Genomic DNA, 21,269 nt, shown 5'->3' on the forward strand with positions numbered 1-21,269 from the left:
ATCGCAGGGCACAAGGAGACAAAAAACCATTCATGCTCACACTTATACCCAGGGGCAATTTAGAGTGTCCAATCAGCCTACCATGCATGTCTTTGGAATGTGGGAGGAAAGCGGAGTACCCGGAGAAAACCCACGCAGGCCCGGAGAGAACATGCAAACTCCACACAGGTGGACCGACTTGGATTTGAACCCAGAGCCCCCACTGTGAGGCCGACGCACTAGGAAATTTATATATAGTATATATATATATATATGTATATGTATATGTATATGTATATGTATATGTATATGTATATGTATATGTATATGTATATGTATATGTATATGTATATGTATATGTATATGTATATGTATATGTATATGTATATGTATATGTATATGTATATGTATATGTATATGTATATGTATATGTATATGTATATGTATATGTATATGTATATGTATATGTATATGTATATGTATATGTATATGTATATGTATATGTATATGTATGTGTATGTATATACAGTGGTACCTCGTCATACGACTGCTCGTCATACAAAATGCTCGTCTTACGGGGGAAATTTCGATCGCAAAAATTCGCCCGTTATGCGGTCAAAATTTCGTGATGCGACCAAGCCAGGTCTTTTTTGCATGTCTTTCGTGTATAACAATATTTACGAGCACGGAACTAATTAATTCAGACGAGTTTCTCATACGACCAGGAAACGCACAACGTGCATGCAAAAAGTGGGCTTTCTGGGTAATGAAGTATACTCCTGCACACATTACCCATAGGCAATGGCAACCTTTCTCAGAATAAAACTTCATTACCCACAATCACTACGTGGGAAGCTCAGCTATGTCATTTCCTGTTATTCTTTCTTAGGAAAGGTCCCGCGATCGTTCCTTAAAGACTATTTCTCGTTGGCAAGTGGTCGTGCGTTATCCTATTGTGAGGACATTTGTGTGCATCATTTTGGGAATATTTTGAAGGCAATACAACAGCAAACAGTCCATCGATAGCGAACGTGAGGGCGGAGGCGTGGCAAACCGCCAACCCGAAAAACGAAGGTAACAAAAGATTACAACAAAATTAGAATTCAGTTTTGTGTAAAGTTACATTAAACGTATGTTTGAGTGTCTGTATATATTAATCCAAGTTAATTTAAATTTGTTTGTTCCGTTTACGAGTGCGTTGTCGTGGGAAAAAAAAGGAACCCCCCGCCCACGCCCCCAAACGTCTCTGTCTCCCGTCGGCGAAATCTGCCCAATTTTAGTTAGAATAAACACATTTTATTGCTATTAAACCACTAGTTATGTGTTACTTTGTTAATAGATGGCGAATTAGAAGAAATTAAAAAAAATCCAGTCCAATATCCTGTTTTTGGTGTTTTTTCAGAGGGCTGGAACGAATTAATTTGTTTTCCATTCATTTCAATGGAAAACGTCCGCTCGAGTTACGAGAATCTCGTCATACGAGCTCAGTTCCGGAACGGATTAAGCTCGTATCTCGAAGTACCACTGTGTGTATATATATATATATATATATATATATATATATATATATATATATATATATATATATATATACACATACATATTATATTTTGTCCATGAATACTTATTAAATAATTCCAAATTGTCTGTTAGCTTCCTTTCATTGCTTTTCCCCTGGTTGCACTGCTTCCAGATGTGTGTTTTCATATTGAAACCAATCATATTTCAGCCATTATTTGTTGCCAGGGTCAGATATCTGCCTCAAGGCCTTCACAATCAGTTCTGCAGGCTCTGCTGCATTAAACAAGCGTCGATAAGACTGTTGCTTTAACCAATCAGATTTCGAGTTGGCAACACCACAATGCCTTCTCGCAGGCGTAGGGATACGTCATTGCCTTCTCGCAGGCATAGGGATACGTCATCGCTTTCACCAACTATGATTGGCTAGTGATAGAGTGGACTAGCCAGAGCTAAAAACTGTATCTGGAGCGAGCTGCACAAGCAAATATATTGTTGTGTTGATTTAAAGCCATTTTCAAGACGGACTATGCCAGAAATACAACAGGACAGGCTCGACTTTCAGCATTAGCATCGATGGCGATCGAAAAGAAGGAAGAAAGAAAGGAGGATGGATATTGTGTACAGTTAAAAAGGATTTATGGTGAGCAAAATATGGCTATTTTCCTAAATAATATTTCAATTGTATGAAATTCTCAGGGAAAGTCGTCCTCCGGGCCCGGTTCTGATATCTGAAAATCTCAAGTGTTTGTATTTAATCACCAAATGCTGCTAGGAAGTGGATTTTACCCAATTTTAGTGCTATTTTTGCCGTTTTGCCATTGACGTCCATCGCTGTCTTTTCCCGGGGGAAATCAGCCCCCTGGCCCGGTTGTAATGTCTGAAAAGCTCCAGTATTTGTATTTAATCAACGAATGCTGCAAGGAAGTGGATTTTACCCCATTTTAGTGCAATTTTTGCCGTGTCGCGTATGGACGTATCGATGTTCATCGCTGTCTTTTTCCCGGGGAAATGATACTCTGGGCCCGGTTCGGATGTCTAAAAACCTCCAGTATTTGTATTTAATCAATAAATGCTGTTTTCGGCTGGATTTTACCCCATTTTCGGGCAATGTTTGCCCGGTACGCCATTGACGTTCATCGCTGTCTTTTCCCGGGAAAATCACCCCCCCTGGCCCGGTTGTAATGTCTGAAAAGTTCCAGTATTTGTATTTAATCATTAAATGCTGCTGGGAAGTGGATTTCACCCCATTTTTGTGCATTGATTTATTGATTATTTTTTATGTGTCACAGCTGTAGCTGCAGTAGAGGTTTAATAGCCATAAAATAGTTTTTGCTGAAGGCATCACTAGGAAATGCACGGACCGCCACTGATATATATACACATATATATAATTTTCATAGCGCAGAAAATTTTCCGTAACATGAATATTTTAGTAGAGCAGTACTTTATCTGGAAATTCCGTAATTCGTTCTACGGTCCTCAAAAAACTACGAACTAAACCCTTCAAAAATGATCCGTGTCCCACTTTTGTATGAAAGATGTGTGAAACTGACACAAATTAAAGAGAATTATAAGAACATGATTTATTAATGTAATTAAATGAAAACAAGCATGCAAAAACTTGTTCTAGTATGGTCCAGTAAGGAAGAAGCTAATGTTCCCATGCACACAAACACATCTAAACAATTTCAAATTATGAATAAAAAAAAACTTAGCATTAAATACAACTCCAAAAGAGTAAAAGTCTCTCCATCTCACCATTCAGCACAGAAAGTCCATGCTAAGAAGTGATCACTTTTAATGCTTCATTCTGCTTGAATAGCGTAGCAATGCCCGCAATTGGGTTACGTCCAGTTGTATTGCCCTACAATAGCCGTCAACCCCACGCCACTTTCTTCTCTTCTGTTTTTAGATGGATAACAGGGCCCGCGTATTCATTTCATTCGCTCTAATAATTTCAAATAAAGAACTCTGTGACGACAAACGGTGGTCAAAATGTTCTTAGAGGTTCCAACCAAAAGTAAATCTGGTCGCAATGTTACCAGGGCAATTTCAAAATAAAATAACAGATACAGGAAAAGCATTTATGTTCGGAGGGATTTCGTAACTTGGATCTTGTTTTCATATGTTGGGGCGGTCACAAGGCTTTCGTAACCTGAAATTGTCATACTTAGAGGCATTCGTAAATAGAGGTATTGCTGTATATAGTCATTGTGATTTCCCATTGATTTCACCTGTTTTGATCTTCCCTCTTGTGTCTTAGCCAATCCCTGCCTTTCAAGTCACCCACTTCCTCCTCATTGTCTCAGTAAATTTCTTTCTACTTTAAACCCTTGGTCATTGTCTGTGTTTCTTGCCCAAAATTCCTAGTTTGTGTCCTCATGCCCTGTTCTTCCTCATGTCTCCCATATAAATTTGTTTCTCCACTTTTGTTGTTACTTTGCTTTCCCCCCCCCTCATTTTTGTCTGGTAGGTTCTTGTTTGAAAGGTCTGTTTGTTAAAGAATATTTTTGTGCTCCATTCTTGTGTTCCTCCTGGTTCCATTCTCCTGTGTTAATTAATTTTGGGTCGGTCACCTCACATTGTAACTTTTTAGAGATTTGCGATATTTCAAGTGGAAGATTTTTCACCTGATGTGTCAAAGGACACTTTGTAGGAATACTTTTGTTCACTCACCATTACCACATTTTATTCATGTAACACTAGGCTAAATTGTGAATTATGACCATTATTGTAAATAAAAGAGATCCATGAGGCTTTTATGTCACAAAACAAAAGTTCAATACATTCATTTTCAACACCGCTTCTCCATGAACTTGTGACGGGATGCAGTAGCCTATCCCCAGTTCTAGCAAAAGGCGACTATGTGCGAGATTGCTTACCAGTCATTTGTAAAGCACACAGCGACAGACAACCGTTCGCACTCACAATCATACGACCTTGAGTGGCAATTGAACCCTAACCGTACCTTAATCAGCCGAAAGAACTCCACCATGAAGTGGCCAAAACAAAAGGTTACCTGCTTAAAAAACAACAACAACTAAGCAGTCGCACATTCTGCGATGGGACTATTGCGCATGCACACATCGTGATGTTGATGAAATATTGCGCAGGACTAAATTCAATTTTAGAAAATAGTATTGAAAATGATGGTAACGATTTACTTCCTTAATCTTGTTGATTGCTTGGGTGATTTAGGACTAGGATGCGTCTATGATGAAAAGCCCTTTGGCGTTTGTGCAGTTGATAAAATGGGAAGGACAAGAGGTCACATGCAGCGCAAATGAGGCCAACATGACTCTCTGTAACGGTGGTCAGATCAACAACACGCATGGATGACACGTTTAAATACATCGTGTAAGATAGACAGCATGTTCCTCATAAATAGGCTAAGCGATGTGACTGTTTTGTTTCAGGTGTACGCCATCTTGGTGAGTCACCCCCCGCAGTCCAATGACCACCTGACTCCGACACCCGTGTCCTACACGGCCGGCTTTTATCGCATTCCCGTGGTGGGACTGACCACGCGCATGTCCATCTACTCGGACAAGGTGAGCATATACATACACGCCAGCCTTTGTGGCGCTTTCCTCCCATTTTCGCCAGACTGACGGGCACCGCACGGACGTGTTGCAGAGCATCCACCTGTCATTCCTGCGCACGGTGCCACCGTACTCGCACCAGGCCAGCGTTTGGTTCGATTTGATGCGAGAGTTTCGCTGGAATCATATCATCCTCATTGTCAGTGACGACCATGAGGGACGAGCGGCGCAGAAACGACTGGAAACGCTGCTGGAGGAGAAGGAGACCAAGGTGACGCACCCGCAGAGCACAAATATGAACTCAAAGTAGATTGGTGCATTGTTTAAATCATGTTAACTTGTTCATGCTGTATTGAACTTTTCAACCTTTTGGCACATTCAAGGCTTCAAATCTAAAGATAGAACATATATATTTTGGTCAAGAATAAACAAGTGGGACACAATCGTGAAGTGGAACAAAATCTATTGGATTTTTTCTTAAAGTTTGGTCTGCAATCTTATTCGGCCCCTCTACTTTCAGCGCAGCAAACTCACTTCAGAAGTTCAGTGATGATCTCTGAATGATCCAATATTGACTGATGAATCCCCCTGTGTGTATTTATGTATCTGTATAAATGTATCTGCTCTGTGATAGTCTCAGTGTTCTGTTTAAAATGTAGAGAGCATCATGAAGACCAAGGAACACACCAGGCGGTCCGAGATAGAAAAGTGTAAAGCCGGATTTGGATGCAAAAAGGTTTCGCAAGTTTAAACATGTCAAGGAGCACTGTGCAAGCAATCATATTGTTAAGATCGCGCCGCATCGTCGCGGCGCGAACGGGAATATATTAGGACCCATCCGCGGGAAACGGGAGTTGAATCGAGCCAGTTGGCTTCAAACAACATCCTTTAATAAATCAACAGGGATCTATAAATCAATAATGGCATGGAAACAAAACGGCAGCATGATGCGTGCATGCATGAACAGAAGTAACCATCCGGCAATGGTACTATAACTCAATGCCCTTTAAATGACAAAACAGGAAGCAATCAGCAGATTGACTGCAGCTGCTCTCTGGGACAAACAGGCCACTCCTGACAGTACCTCCCCTCTAACGGACGGATCCTAGACGTCCTAATGCCGAATGTCCATGAAAAGCGAAAGACAAAAATCAGGCAGGGAGGGAGGGCGGGTGAGGTCTGTTCTCATCGTCCGGGGAGCGTCCCCGCCAGCCCGTGAAGAGACGAGGGAGGGGCCGGTCTGGCGGGCGTCCGCCGGTGACGAGACGTAGGAGTGGCCAGTCCGGCGGGCGTCCGCGCCAGCCGGTGACGAGGTGTGGGTGTGGCCGGCCCGGCGGGCGTCCGCGCTGGCCGGTAACAAGGCGTGGGCGTGGCTGGTCCGGCGGGCGTCCGTGCCGGCCAGAGACGAGGCGAGGAAGTGGTCGGTCCGGCGGGCATCCACGCCGACCGGTGACGAGGCGTGGGCGTGGCCGGTCCGGCGGGCGTCCACGCCGGCCGGTGACGAGGCTTAGGAGGGGCCTATCCAGCGGGCGTCCACGTCGGCCCTTGGAGAGGAGTGGGAGTAGCCGGTCCGGCGGACCTCCCTGCTGGTCCTTAAGGTGCTGGCCAAGCCCCCTGCCCTTAACAGACACCAGACTCTTAGAACGGTCGTCGGGCACCTTACCCTGGCTGCTCTGGGGGCCGCCTGCCCCCTCGGCCAGGAGGGCCGGAGAGTCGCTCTCGCCGCTAACCACCTTGTCCAGGGGTGCCAGAGAGTTGCTCTCGCCGTCACCGGCCCCCTCGTCCGGAGGCGCCAGCGAGTCGCTCTTGCCGCCGTCGCCGGCCCCCTCGTCAAGGGGCGCCGGAGAGTCGCTCTTGCCGCCGTCGCCGGCCCCCTCGTCCAGGGGCGCCGGAGGGTCACTCTCGCCGTCGCCGGCCCCCTCGTCCAGGGGCGCCGGAGAGTCGCTCTCGCCATCGCCGGCCCCCTCGTCCAGGGGCCCCGGCGCGTCGCCGCCGCTTCCGGGCGGGCAAGAGCTGGGCGGGCAAGAGCTGGGCGGGCAAGAGCTGGGCAGGCGGGAACAGGGCACCCAGGAACTGGGCAGGCTGAAACCGGGCTGGCCGAAACCGGCCAGGGAGAAAACGGACAGGGTGAAATTAGGCAGGCGGGGACTGTACACCCAGGAATTTGGCAGGCTTGAACTGGGCAGGCTAGAACTGGGCAAACAGGAACTGGGCAAACAGGAACTGGGCGGACAGGAACTGGGCGAACAGGAACTGGGCGAACAGGAACTGGGCGAACAGGAACTGGGCGAACAGGAACTGGGCGAACAGGAAGTGGGCGAACAGGAAGTGGGCGAACAGGAAGTGGGCGAACAGGAAGTGGGCGAACAGGAAGTGGGCGAACAGGAAGTGGGCGAACAGGAAGTGGGCGAACAGGAAGTGGGCGAACAGGAAGTGGGCGAACAGGAAGTGGGCGAACAGGAAGTGGGCGAACAGGAACTGGGCGAACAGGAACTGGGCGAACAGGAACTGGGCGAACAGGAACTGGGCGAACAGGAACTGGGCGAACAGGAACTGGGCGAACAGGAACTGGGCGAACAGGAACTGGGCGAACAGGAACTGGGCGAACAGGAACTGGGCGAACAGGAACTGGGCGAACAGGAACTGGGCGAACAGGAACTGGGCACACAGGAACTGGGCACACAGGAACTGGGCACACAGGAACTGGGCACACAGGAACTGGGCACACAGGAACTGGGCAGACTGGAACTGGGCAGACTGGAACTGGGCAGACTGGAACTGGGCAGACTGGAACTGGGCAGACTGGAACTGGGCAGACTGGAACTGGGCAGACTGGAACTTGGCAGACTGGAACTTGGCAGACTGGAACTAGACGGGCCAGCCGGCACCGGAAACCTGGTTCGTGGCTTCGGCACGGGTGCGGCTGGCGGCCCAGGTGGCAAAGAGAGTAACTTGCGTGGCTTGGGCACGGGTATTAGAGAAGCTTGGAGCGGCGTGGTCGGGCGAGAAGCTTGGAACAGCGTGGTCGGGCAAGAAGCCTGGAGCGGCGTGGTCGGGTGAGAAGCCTGGAGCGGTATGGTCGGGCGAGAAGCTTGGAGCGCCGTGGTCGGGCGAGAAGCTTGGAGCGGCGTGGTTGGGCGAGAAGCTTGGAGCGGCGTGGTCGGGCAAGAAGCTTGGAGCGGCGTGGTCGGGTGAGAAGCTTGGAGCGGCGTGGTCGGGCGAGGCGTCTGGACGGTCGTGGTCGGGCGAGGAGCTTGGTCAGGGGCTCGAGCGTCCAGGCCCTCCTTACGCTTCTGCCTGCGGCGTGGCGCTCGCCGCCTCCTCCGGGAGGCCGGCACAGCACACCGGTGACAAGGTGAAAGGACTCGCTGCTGCGCCTCCCCAAAAAAACGAGACGGGCGGTGTTCGAAACTCATACCGGAGCCTCCCCGCCGGCCGTCACGCGGTGGTCCCTTGTAGATGGCCAGCCGACCTGGCAGATGCTGGTCGGGGTAATCCAGGTCGGAGTAATCAGAGGAGTATTGGTCAACGTCCTCCGGTGGAGCGTATCGGAGTCCGAACCGGCTAAGAAAATCACTGTCCGAGTCCGAATCTCCAGCATACAAATCTATTAGCTCCCGGTCGTCCTCACCTTCATAAAAGTCAGAGTCCCAACCAACAAAGATTTGGCGTTCCAACGGAGCCGAGGGAGGCTGGGGATTCTCCCTCCATTGAGAAAAAAACTCGCTGGAGTCTGAATTCAAATAACTGGGCGATGAACTGGGGGTGTCAGAACCTTGGTATTATGACTTAGCTGTGCTGGCAGCCCAGTGCGACACATTGAGCAGAGGTTGGGTTTAAAGGTGGAATGGAGGCACAGAACTACCTCCTAGTCGGGACTCCTCCGCTGCCAGAACGTCTCTGAGGTGCCCACACCAAGGCGTGTCCGTTATAAACTCCCTAAAAGACTTTGAGGGGCATCTCACTGAATCCATGTTGTCGCGGGGCTTTGAAAAGGGTGGCTGGCGTCGACGAGACCGTCGGCGCGAGCGTGGGTGGCCTCTCGCTGGGTCCATTATGGCCGTATCGTTCTGTTACGATCGCGCCGCGACGACGCGGATATATTAGGACCCATCCGCGGGAAACGGGAGTTGAATCGAGCCAGTTGGCTTCAAACGACATCCTTTAATAAATCAACAGGGATCTATAAATCAACAATGGCATGGAAACAAAACGGCAGCATGCTGCGTGCATGCATGAACAGAAGTAACGATCCGGCAATGGTACTATAACTCATTGCCCTTTAAATAACAAAACAGGAAGCAATCAGCAGATTGGCTGCAGCTGCTCTCTGACGTCACGTCAGGAGGGACAAACAGGCCACTCCTGACACATATTGAAATGGAAGGAGTATCAGACCACTGCAAATCTACCAAGACCCGGCCGTCACTCTAAACTTTCACCTCAAACTAGGAGAAGACTTTTCAGAAATGCAGCCAAGAGGCCCCTGACCACGGTGGATGAACTGTAGAGATCTACAGCTGAGGCGGAAGAGTCTGTCCATAGGACAAGAATCAGTCATACACTGGACAAATCTAGCTTTTATGGAAGAACAGCAAGAAGAAAGCCATTTCTCAAAGACATCCATAAAAAGTCTCGTTTAATTTTGCCACAAGCCACCTAGGAGACACACCAAACATGTGGAACAAGGTGCTCTGGTCAGATGAAACCAAAATCGAACTTTTGGCCACTATGCAAAACGAAATGTTTGGCGTAAAAGCAACACAGCTCATCACCCAGAACACACCATCCCTCCCCACTGTCAAACATGGTGGTGTCAGCCTCATTGTTTGGGCCTGCTTTTCTTCAGCAGGGACAGGGAAGATGGTTACAATTGATGGGAAGATGAACAGAGCCAAATACAGGACCATACTGGAAGAAAACTGTTGAAGTCTGCAAAAGACCTGAGACTGGAACAGAGATTTATCTTCCAACAGGACAATAATCCAAAACAAAAAGCCAAATCTAAAGTGAAATGGTTCACAAATAAACGTATCCAGAATCTGTGGGCAAAGCTGAAGACAAACCAACCAACCTCACTGAGCTGAAGCTGTATGGCAAAGAAGAATTTTAGTCTTTCGATGTGTTAAAATGATAGAGACATATCCCAAGCGACTTGTAGTTGAAATTGCATTAAAAGATGCCATTACAAAGTATTAATTGAAGGGGGCTGAATAATATTGCACCCACCACTTTTCAAGTATTTATTTGTTTAAAAAGTTTAAAATACACAATACATGTCATTCCACTCCACGATTGTGTCCCAATTGTTGTGGATTCTTGACAAAAAGTTTTCATTTTATATCTTTATGGAAAAGTTCAAGGGGGCCGACTTTCGCACGGCACCATATAACCTATTTTCTCGCCGTATTTGTAATTTAAAAAATGATAACTGAAGCAAGGGCACGGGTTATATATGCATGAATTAGACTTGACATGCATGGAACTGCAAGGTGACAAGAAACACAAGACAATGAGCGGTCATTTATTTCAAAAAGAGAAAAGATAAACAGATAAAATGGTAAAAAAAAAATGTTTTGACGTTTATGAATGAAATTCAGGGTGGCCCAGCGGCTTAAGTGGTTAGGGCGTCGGCCTCATAGTAGGAGACCTGGGTTTAAATCCAGGTCGGTCCAACTGAGTGGAGTTTGCATGTTCTCCGTGGGTTTTCTCTGCGTCCTCCGGTTTCCTCCCACATTCCAAAGACATGCATAGTAGACTAATTGGAAACTCTAAATTGTGTGAGCATGAATGGTTGTTTGTCTCCTTGTGTCCTGAGATTGGCTGGCCAACGATTCAGGGTGTCCCCTGCCTCTGGCCTGAGGTAAGCTGGGATAGGCTCCACACCCCCCGCATCCCTAGTGAGGATAAAGCGGTTCAAGAATTAGGTGAATGAAATTCAAGAAAAATAACGGATCTTGCATGAAACGTGAAAAAACTCACTTGTGCCTGCCATTGCTCGCTCAGGGCGAATTGAATTGAATGCTTTTATTGTCATTATACAAGTACAATGAGATTTAAATTTAAACTAGATTTACCTTTTACCGGTAATTAAACATGCTCTTACTGGCCAGACGCGAGTTGCCTTGATAGATGTGTTCGTAGTGTTTAGCATGTCAGCACATCCCAATAGTTGTTAAGGCTGATCGAAGGTCTTGTGGTCAATCATTAAAATATCAGCCTTGATACCAGCGTAATGTGTATCTCATGCTATTGCATCCAGAGACTCGGCTACACTTCCTGGTTGTACTGCTCACGTGACTTCCTTTTTGAATTTGTCCACGTGCAGGCAAAACCTTTTTGGAATGTGCAATCCAGCAGACGATCCTTTCAATTCATACAGTATCTCAGAAATACCACGTGCAATGATTTTTCTTTTTTCAAAGTAACACATTTGTACTCCCTATTAAAATCATGAATATGGAGGTGAAAATTGTGAATCGGGACGTCGTATATGAGAGAAATTGTAAAATTCAACGGTTTTAAGGCAATTTAAGGGTTCGGCTTATACGTGGAGGCAGCCAATATGCGAGAACATACAGTATACATATCTATCTATATATATTTAGAGGATGCGCATATATACAATCATATGAAAAGGTTTGAGCACCCCTGATAATTTTCCTTTATAAATCATTGGTTGTTCGGTTCTCTCTCTCTCGCCTCTCAAACCTGAAGCAATGTTCCAATTTCGTGGCCTTTAGTGCTTCTTATCAGCCAGAAAAAAACTACTTTTCATGGTGGAGACAGGGTCCCCATGGTAACAGACACTAACCCGTGGACATCCAAAATATAGTATGACAAATGTCTTATAACCAAGCTGATTGAAATTAAGGGGATAAAATGTAATCTGTAATGACCTAGAGATGCATCACTAAAAAGAGATTTTTTTTTTCCGGTGTAGAGTTGTTGCGTATAAACCCTACATGCCTCTTTAAGGCATTGAATTTATTGAGTTTGAGATGTTTGGCACAGATTTGTTGAATTTCAGTGCAGTAATGGTAACTGTTGTGCTAGTTTTTGTATGATTTGTACATAACGCACGTAAAAATTTTATTGGACTAACGGGAGGACGTCCCGGTGGAGCAAGTGGTTAGCGCGCCGGCCTCACAGCTCTGGGGTCCTGGGTTCAAATCCAGATCATGTCCATCTGTGTGGAGTTTACATGTTCTCACTGGCCCTGCATGGGTTTCCTCCGGGTACTCTGGTTTCCTCCCACATTGCAAAAACATGCATGGTAGGCTGATTGAAAACTCTAAATTGCCCTTAGGTATGGGTGTGAGAGTGCATGGTTGTCCGTCTCCTTGTGCCCTGCGACCTGGCCACCGATTCAGGGTGTTCCGTGCCTCTGGCCTGAAGTCAGCTGGGATATGGTCCAGCACCCCCCGCCACCCTAATGAGGATAAAGCGGTTCAGAAAATGAGATGAGATGAGACTAACGGGAACATATATGCCAACTTTGGTGGCCCCACGTTCTTTCTAAGAGCCAGACCAAAGTACTTCCTGTTTCTTAGCGAACAACAGGCCGCCATGGCTAGACGCCAAGACCCGATGATTTGGGCTTCGAAACACAGCATGACCATCATATTGTCAACGTACAGATTGAAAGTCAAGTAAAATATCTAAACCTGCTAGGAACTGGACAGAAAAAGTAAAGCGAGTGATTTGTTTGTCACCACTAGTTGCTGCTGTCAAGTTTTTCCAAACGACAGCCTTAGGATACTTAAGGGCGGGACAATCATCAAGTATGATAAGTATAGTGCATATTAATGTGAAGTACAGCCACGCTTTAGCGCTTCAAAACAAATGGTTAAAAATAGTGGTAGGCTGCCTCGTGGTGTAGAGGTTCACTCGCCGGGTAGGCGCGGGCTCAATTCCTGCGGGTGGCGGTATAATTGTGAGTGCTGATGGTCGTTTGTCGCTCTGTGTGCCCTGCGACTGGCTGGCGACCAGTCTAGGGCATGCGTGGGCAAACTATTCCACAAAAGGCCGCAGTGGGTGCGGGTTTTCATTCCAACCCATTGAGAGGGCACCTTTTCACCAATCTGGTGTCCTACAAGTGCAATCAGTGGATTGCAGTCAGGTGCTTCTTGTTTTCTGCAGAAATCTCATTGGTTAAACTGTCTGTGCTATTTCGGATGGAACAAAAACCTGCACCCACAGCGGCCCTCAAGGACCGGTTTGCCCATCCCTGGTCTAGGGTGTAGTCTGCCTTTCGCCCGAAGACAGCTGGGTTAGGCTCCAGCAACCCCTGCAACCCTTTCGAGGATGGGCAGTATGGAAGGAGAATGAATGAATGAAATAAATAATAGCGGTCATTTTCAACTTCCTGCGTGGACTCCTCCTTTTTGATAAAAATTCTATTTTGTTGATGGCCCACCTTGGGGTATGTTAAGATCTCCAAGAAGACGGTTTAGTTTGCTATTAATTATAGTTTTATTTTTAGAAGAACAATCGAGCCCTTTGCACTGAAGGATGTCCGGGCCTTAATAATTTTACCCTTAGAAGAACAATAGAATCCTTCACACCTCAGTTTGACTGCGCTTTTTCTTACTGTTCAAAATGTTCTGCTCTGTATATTAATCTTCACATGTCCTATTATCAAACCAGCATGATCAATCACGTGGCTTTAGTGCGCCTTAAAAAAGAAGCTATTTTTCACTGAATGCTGGTGTTAACAAGAATCAAAAGTGAGGCATTCAGAACACTCCAAGTTTTTATTTTGTACCAATAGACACCAGAAATCCACAGAGATTATTGTTTTATTTTGATTGTAGACCGTCTATATCCATGTTTGTTATTTCTCTGCAGTTTTTTTGCCTACTAAAGGACTATAAAAGATTTTAGTGTAATGATAACAGTTAATATAGGTGACGCTGTGCTGAGAGGAATTATACCAAGAAAGATGCCTAACAACCTAACAAACAAACACATTTACATGCTGTAAAGTGACAAAATAAAAAGTATTCAGGAAAAAAAGACAAAAAGAGCCTCAGGGCGGTAAGGGTAAATTTTACTTTTTATAATTAAGCAGGGCAGATATATATTTTTATTCTAGTATTTCTTTTTATTGAAATACTCTGATGATAATTATTGTTTTTCCACTTGTGTATATCACTCAAAATGTACCTAATTACTCTAGGTTTGAGACAAATATTTTTTTTAAAATCACTTCTCAAATACAACTACCTTCCTTCCTTCCTGAGCTCCTCCGCCGGCCACAACGCGGTGATCCACTAGATGGCCAGATCGGAACCCAGGTAGGGGTCTGTGGAAAACATGTCGGGTAATAACTCTCTGGGGAAGAGTATCGAAATCAAATCCGGGCCAGGAAGTTGTTGCCCAAGTCCAACAGATCTGTCAGCTTTGGACCGTCCTTATAGTCCGAAAAGTCCGAGTCCAAATCAAGATAACAAGGTGAATTGGCGGAGAGTGATGGAGGTTGAATTGTATCTTTTGGATGAGAGCACAGGTAGGAAAGCTTGAGTGGGGGAAGAGGATAATAATCGGCAGGTGTTAGACTGGCAGGCTCTTGTCTGCGTGAGCGTCAACGGCTTCCCTACATGGCTGGTCGGATCGTTCTGTTAGGTTAGTGCAGCATCGAGCGTGGAACGTAGAAGGACCCAAATGCAGGGAAGCAATTAAGGAAGTGGAAGGAGTGCTCTAACAAAAAAAAATAGAAAGGTGGGGTGTCACGAAAATAACAAGGACTTAGAATTAAATAACAAAACCAAACCTGACATGGAAGACATGGAGAAACGAACTTGGAACATAGCATGGCAACATAGATTCCCGCAGACAAAGCAAACAAACCGAAGACTGAAAATTAATAGGGTTTAAATAGATGGACAGGGGTTGATTACATAACACACCTGATCACACGAGGGAAGGGAAACCAAGAGGGACAAAATAGCCGAAACGCATCCAATAATCACATGGACAGGACATACAAAGGGAACGCACACACTTCCACCCCAAAACCCCAACTACACATGACAGGTGGACGAAATCCATCTGAAGGATCTAAAGCAGACATGGGCAAACTAAGGCCCGCTGGCCAGATACGGCCCGTTAGGCTTTTTAATCCGGCCCGCTGACGTTGTCCAAATTATAGTAAAAATCAATGACCTCATTAATTTCCCTTTCCCCTGCAATACCCTCGTTTCCCCAATAGATGGCGCACTAGTCTAGACCTTTGTTGGAGTGTAACCTTCTTTGACGAAGATTTAGCCCGTAACAGATCCCGGTTAACTGACCAACACCTCAGATCTATTTTGAGAATTGCCACCACGAAACTAACTCCAGATTTTGATCCACTGGCAAATAAGGGAGAACAACAACACTGAAATGTGAGTTTCTCTACTGTGTTAAAAATAGCAACTTGTACATGTACGCACAGCACATCACTCTCAATTTAAAGACTGCTTTCTTTCGTTGAATAATAATATGTTCTTAATGTTGAAAGTAAATTTGAAAATAAATTTTCACCTTCAATTGTGTCTTTTTTCTTACATTTCAATCCCCAGGTTAGATAAATTGCATTGCGTGTCCAAATGCTCCTGGCTTGGCCCCTCTGTCAAATTTTAGTATCCATTCTGGCCCACAAGTAAAAAAGCCCACCCATGATTTAAAGGCTCTGAATGTTGTGGGGTTGTCTTGATTGACACCCCTCTGCAACACCGCGTGGACAGTGTCTCTGGATTGGCAGACCGGGGTGGTGGTTCCCCTTTTTAAAAAGCGGGACAAGCGGGTGTGTTCCAATTATAGTGGAATCAAGCTCCTCAGCCTCCCCGGGAAGGTCTATTCGAAGGGAACTGGGGAGGAGGGTTCACCGGGAAGTCAAATCTCAGATTCAGGAGGAGTGTGTGTGGGGTGTGGTTTTTGTCCTGGCCGTGGAACAGTAGATCCTCTCTATATCCTCAGCAGGGTTCTTCAGGGTCAACGGAGTTGGCCCAATCAGTCTACATCTGCTTTGTGGACTTGAAAAAGGTGTTCGACTGTGCTCCCCAGGAAGTCTTGTGGGGGATAATGGGGTCCCAGAATCCCTGATATGTGGGATCCGGTCCCTGTATGACCGGTGTCAGAGTCTGGTCCGCGTAGGCGGTGGTAAATTTGATTTGTTTCCAGTGGGGGTTGGACTCTGCCAGAGCTGCCCTATGTCACCAATTCTGTTCATAACTTTTATGGACAGAATATCTAGATCAATGTTTCCCAACCACTGTGCCGCAGCACACTGGTGTGCCGTAAGCAATGGTCAGGTGTGCCGCGGGACATTGCAAGAAGTCATACAATGTAATATTCAGAGAGAAAATATGAATAGAACGAGATTAAAATTGACTATTACTACTAAGGTTAAAATCAAAATATGATGAAAGTTGAATTTTAAATTATACTATTACAAGATTCAAATTGTGAAACAGTCATTTTGTTGTTTATTTCTCTTTAATATGAACTGAAAGTTGTTTGGTTTCTAGGGCATCAACTCTTGGTGACGTAAAGTCTGTGTGAGCACAACATTTTTTGCGTAATATTTGGAGATTTAAGGAATATTTGGAGAAAAGTCATGAAATTCTGCGGATAAAAACATTACATGACTTATTTTTGCATCACTCGAACCGGAAGTTGCCTCAGAGTAGAGTCGCTGCTATTCCGCATCAAGAGGAGCCAGATGAGTTGGCTCGGGCATTTGATTAGAATGTTTCATGGACGCCTCCCTTGTGAGGTGTTCCGGATATGTATCACCAGGAGGAAGCCACAGCACATGCTGGGGAGTCTATGTCTCCCGACTGAACTGGGAAAACCTTGGGATCCTCCCAGAAGAGCTAGATCAGGGGTGGCCAAGTCCTCGAGAGCCCCTATCCAGTCTGTTTTCCATGTCTCCCTCCATCAACACACCTGAATCAAATTATCGGGATTGGTATGAAGCTTCTGGACAGCTTGCTGATGAGTTGATCATTTGATTCAGGTGTGGTAGAGGAAGGAGACATGGAAAACAGACAAGACAGGGGCTCTCGAGGACCGGACTTAACCACCCCTGAGCTAGATGAAGTGGCTTGGAAGTGGGAAGTCTGGGCTTCCCTGCTAAAGCCTGCGACCCGACCTTGGATAAGATAAAGAAGATTAAGATGAAGACATACAACTAAAGGGTGACGGTTATCTTGTTGGTAACCCTAACCTGCCCTAGCTTAGCATCAGTGGTTATCCTAACAAAGTTTGCCTTCCTTCAGGTGTGTGTGTATGTGTGAGTCTGGGGGAAAGCGTGTTGGCATAAACTAGGCTATGGTGACTTCGGCCAGGCTAACATTTTTGCCCGTGAGATGGAAAGTCCAAACCGTCCGCCTGTTTGTTAGTTCACGTTTGTGTCTTAAAATAGCTTTGTGTTTAAATTTGTCCCTGTTGTCAGCTCATTTGCATATCAGCTGCTTCCAACACTGTCCAGATTCCATGTTATTGCAAAAATATTTTTTTGTTAAAACTAAATCACTGCATATGCACTTGAATTTAAAGTTGTTGCTATTGTGGCTTGGTCAGTCATGGTGCAAAATTGTTGCCGATGTGGCTTGTTCAGGCACTGTGTAAAGTTGTTGCTATTGTGGCTTGATCAGACATTGATTAACTCATTGTCTACCATTGATGTCACTGGACCTCCAATCTATTTGAAGTGGGGGATTGTTCTTTCGCTGCCACCCACCGCTTCAAGCGAATGTCTAATTGTGAAAAACTTTTAAAAGCATTAAAATTCTATTAAATTTACACCAAATGCATGTTTTTTATGATGGTGTGTGTAGTTGGCGGCCATCTTGAGTAAGAGCAACCAGTGGTTGTAAAGTAGACATTATTTTTGGTGCTCCCTGATATCTGTGACGTTTTTTAGTGCCCTATCAGTACCAATTCCGGTATTGGTCCAACACTATCGAATACATTTGCGCATCTATAAAGAGCATTCGTCTCTGGAATTGTCTGTGTTTGTGAGTAGGAATGCTGTCTGTGTGCTTCTTTGTTTGTATGCATGCCTGTCACTAGCGTGCGTGTTTGTCCATTAATTTAGGGGAGCGTGTGTCTATGTTGACAAACAGACAACTATGAGCGTGTGTCTAGAAGGCGGAGATCATTCTGGCAGCGTGTGTTCCAGTCATGATGTCTTGTTTGTGCGTGTGCATTTTGTGTGTGACGTTCTCTCTGTTGTCACATGACCATCAGACTAAAATCAGGAACTATGAAAACGTCGACCAACACGGATTTGACTTCCGGAGAACGCCTAAGGTAGACGCTTGCCTAAGATAGACGCTTGCCTAAGATAGAACGCTTGCATGGTCCAATCGCTGCACGCCGCCCGCCCAACCAATCTCGTCGACTGACCCAAGCCCAGCCCATCTGATCCGGAGATAGCACTTTTCCTGGAGGTGGCCATCTTTCTTTTGGTTTGTCATGACTTTGGGAATGTTGCGAATGCAGGACAGAAACCCCCCACACATTCACCCACCACCCCATCACACCGCACCCAACCCAAGGTAGGGATGCATGCAGTGTCTGACGGACACCGCCCCACTCCCTCAAATTCCCCCAGTCCCCTCTCGAGTCTTTGATTTGATTTGCCCTCGCTAACATGCACGTCTCTGATTGGTTGGTTGGAATCTTGCATGTCTCCTGGCTTCCACTTCTTGCTCCCCATTGGATGCCCCCACGCCCAATTATTTCTAGCACAGGGTGAGCGGCAGCATGGTCGGGGTCGCTAGCGTGCTAACGTAGAATGTGCTATGATGTGTTGTGATGCCACCATTTCGACTTCAGGCGGAGAAGGTTCTGCTGTTTGGACCCGACACCAATCTGACTGCCCTGCTCATGGACGCCAAAGACCTGGAGGCCCGCGTCATAATCCTTTCCGCCAGGTCAGTAAGCTAACTGTGAACCGCTGGGATATTTTCTACTTTCCACGTACAACATATACTTTCTGTACAACTTTCTGTAGATTTTCAGACCTTAAAACAACAAGAAGTAACACATAAATAATCCATAATGAATATTAAGTGAAGCAAGATCAACAGGAGGTGACCCGCCAATACCTCAAAATAATCAGTCAACAGAAAATGACTTAGAAAAAACCCTATTAATAACAGGAAGTGACCCTAAATCGAAAGAATGCTCACCCGTCCCAGTTCAAATGGATTGGATGTGTATTGTCTAACAAGGGTGTCACCAAAGATGACCCAAAATTAATCTAGAAATCTACAGAAAGTAAGCCATCGAATAGAGCAGGGGTCTCAAACCGGTCCTCAAAGGGCCGCAGTGGGTGCAGGTTTTCATTCCAACTCAACAAGAGGATACCTTTTGCAAGTGTAATCAGTGTAATCAGTTGATTGCAGCCAGGTTCTACTTATTTTAGAAGACACCTGATTGGTTAAAATGTCGGCACTGGATCGGTTGGAACAAAAACCAGGACCCACTGCGGCCCTCGGTGGAATCGGTTTGAGACACCTGGAATAGAGAAACAGCAAAGTATCCCCACTCTATAATAAGTCAAGATCAAAGCTAGCACTCTTTCTTATCCATTTTCATTTTAAAAAATTAACCCAACTTCACGACTAACGACCGTCTCATTTTGTTGAATACTGTGTTTCTGGGCATCGGCCGGCAGCGAGGATGAGGCGGCGGGTGTCTACAAAGCGGCCCGTCACCTCAACATGACTGGTTCTGGTTACGTCTGGATCGTCGGAGAAAGGGAAATGACGGGAAAGGCTTTGAGTGAAGCGCCGGATGGTACGTTGAACTCTTCCTCTTCTCTCTCCTCTTCCTTTCTCTTTCCTGCTTCCATCTGAATCCCTTTCCAGCTACACATGCAAGTGGCCGCCAAAGCTTCTAGCTTAGCATCTGGCTCCTAGTTTAGCACCAAGGTTGTGAGATTGGCAGAGTTCTCACCAGTTGGGCTATTTTCAAAGACTCGATACAGCAGAGAAATACAGTTTAAGGGCTGAAAAATCTTGCTTGGCTTCCTTGGACAAAATTTTGTGTTTTTTATACTTTTTTAATTTTATTTATTAATTAGTTTATAGTTCAGTTTGTAAGTTTTCACCGTTAAGATCTGCTCTCTTTCTTGGATCTTTGCTTTAATGATAAAGTATTACAACAACTGAAGTGGCATTGTTCAGCGCCTCACAACAGATGAGCTGTGAATTGCATGGAATTTCCAAGGTGTTGGTATACACCAATTTAACGATATAATTCCAAAAATTGACAAAACATTAGATGCACTGAATATATATTTTTTGTTTTACTGCATATTCTGGTTTGTTTTAAATCATTTGCTTGTGACAGGTGGATTTGCTTCTTGTTCCCAGAATGAACTTTGGAATCGGCTCTTGAAAAGATTGGCAAAGTTGTATTTCGACTGTGATTTTTGTGGGGAAAAACATGGATTTGGAGATTTAACCCTTTCATGTCTGAATTTACATTTAACAAATATACATAAAGCATCGATGGAATACATAAATAAATAAAAATAGTATTAATACAAAAATAATACTTACGGAACATTAAACTTGAAAAAATACAGCTAAAAATGTGAAAATCCCAAAATGAAAAAAAATCTTAGATTTTTGAATAAAATATAAAAATAATTAAAAATAAAACATTTATAAATACAAGACATTTTGTATATATATATTTTTAAATAGAATTGAATGATCAACCAAATTTTTCTACTTATAAAATAATCGATTCTATTTTCAAAACTGCCTATCCTGGTCAGGAGCATGGTGTGCTGGAGCCCATTCCAGCTGAATTCAAGCAAAAGGCAGACTACATCCCAAACAAGTCGGCAGTCAGTCATACATAGGTCACACATAAAAACAGAAAAGGATTTGCACTCATATTCACACTGCGACTCAACATGTATTGATCCCATGCTGCCCGCACTGAAATTTGGTGGCCCTTTTAAAAACTACTTTCTTTAAAATGTTTCATTTAAACTTCTGGTTTTACATTATTCGGTAGTTTTTAAAATCCCTTTTTAATGATTTAAAAAATATTGATATACCGTATTACGCGTACATGTGTATAACTCGCACGTATAATTTGTGACTAAAAATTGGTATACATTTTTTTTCACTTTCTCAGCTCACACCATGGATTGCACGGATACTGGTAACTGGCAAATGCTGAACACATATCGCCATGAGAAAAATTTATTCA

General features: G+C 45.0%; 1 protein-coding gene across 4 annotated transcripts in view; it reads left to right on the forward strand.

Annotated features, from left to right (window-relative positions):
* grin1b (glutamate receptor, ionotropic, N-methyl D-aspartate 1b) overlaps positions 1 to 21,269 on the forward strand; it is a 53,902-nt gene that overhangs the window by 1,657 nt on the left and 30,976 nt on the right. For 3 of the 4 annotated variants that reach the window (XR_013300201.1, XM_077599959.1, XM_077599962.1), the window contains exons 3-7: positions 4,917 to 5,051; positions 5,137 to 5,313; positions 18,282 to 18,344; positions 18,873 to 18,970; positions 19,717 to 19,838. Coding sequence is in view for 3 of the 4 variants with exons in the window: in XM_077599959.1 (XP_077456085.1) it covers positions 4,917 to 5,051; positions 5,137 to 5,313; positions 18,282 to 18,344; positions 18,873 to 18,970; positions 19,717 to 19,838 (595 nt within the window). In the remaining variant the exon portion in view is untranslated. The remainder of the gene's footprint in view (positions 1 to 4,916; positions 5,052 to 5,136; positions 5,314 to 18,281; positions 18,345 to 18,872; positions 18,971 to 19,716; positions 19,839 to 21,269) is intronic. The other variant, XM_077599961.1, reaches the window with a different exon arrangement.

This window comes from Stigmatopora argus, chromosome 5, assembly GCF_051989625.1.
Source record: "Stigmatopora argus isolate UIUO_Sarg chromosome 5, RoL_Sarg_1.0, whole genome shotgun sequence".
Classification (NCBI taxonomy): domain Eukaryota; kingdom Metazoa; phylum Chordata; class Actinopteri; order Syngnathiformes; family Syngnathidae; genus Stigmatopora; species Stigmatopora argus.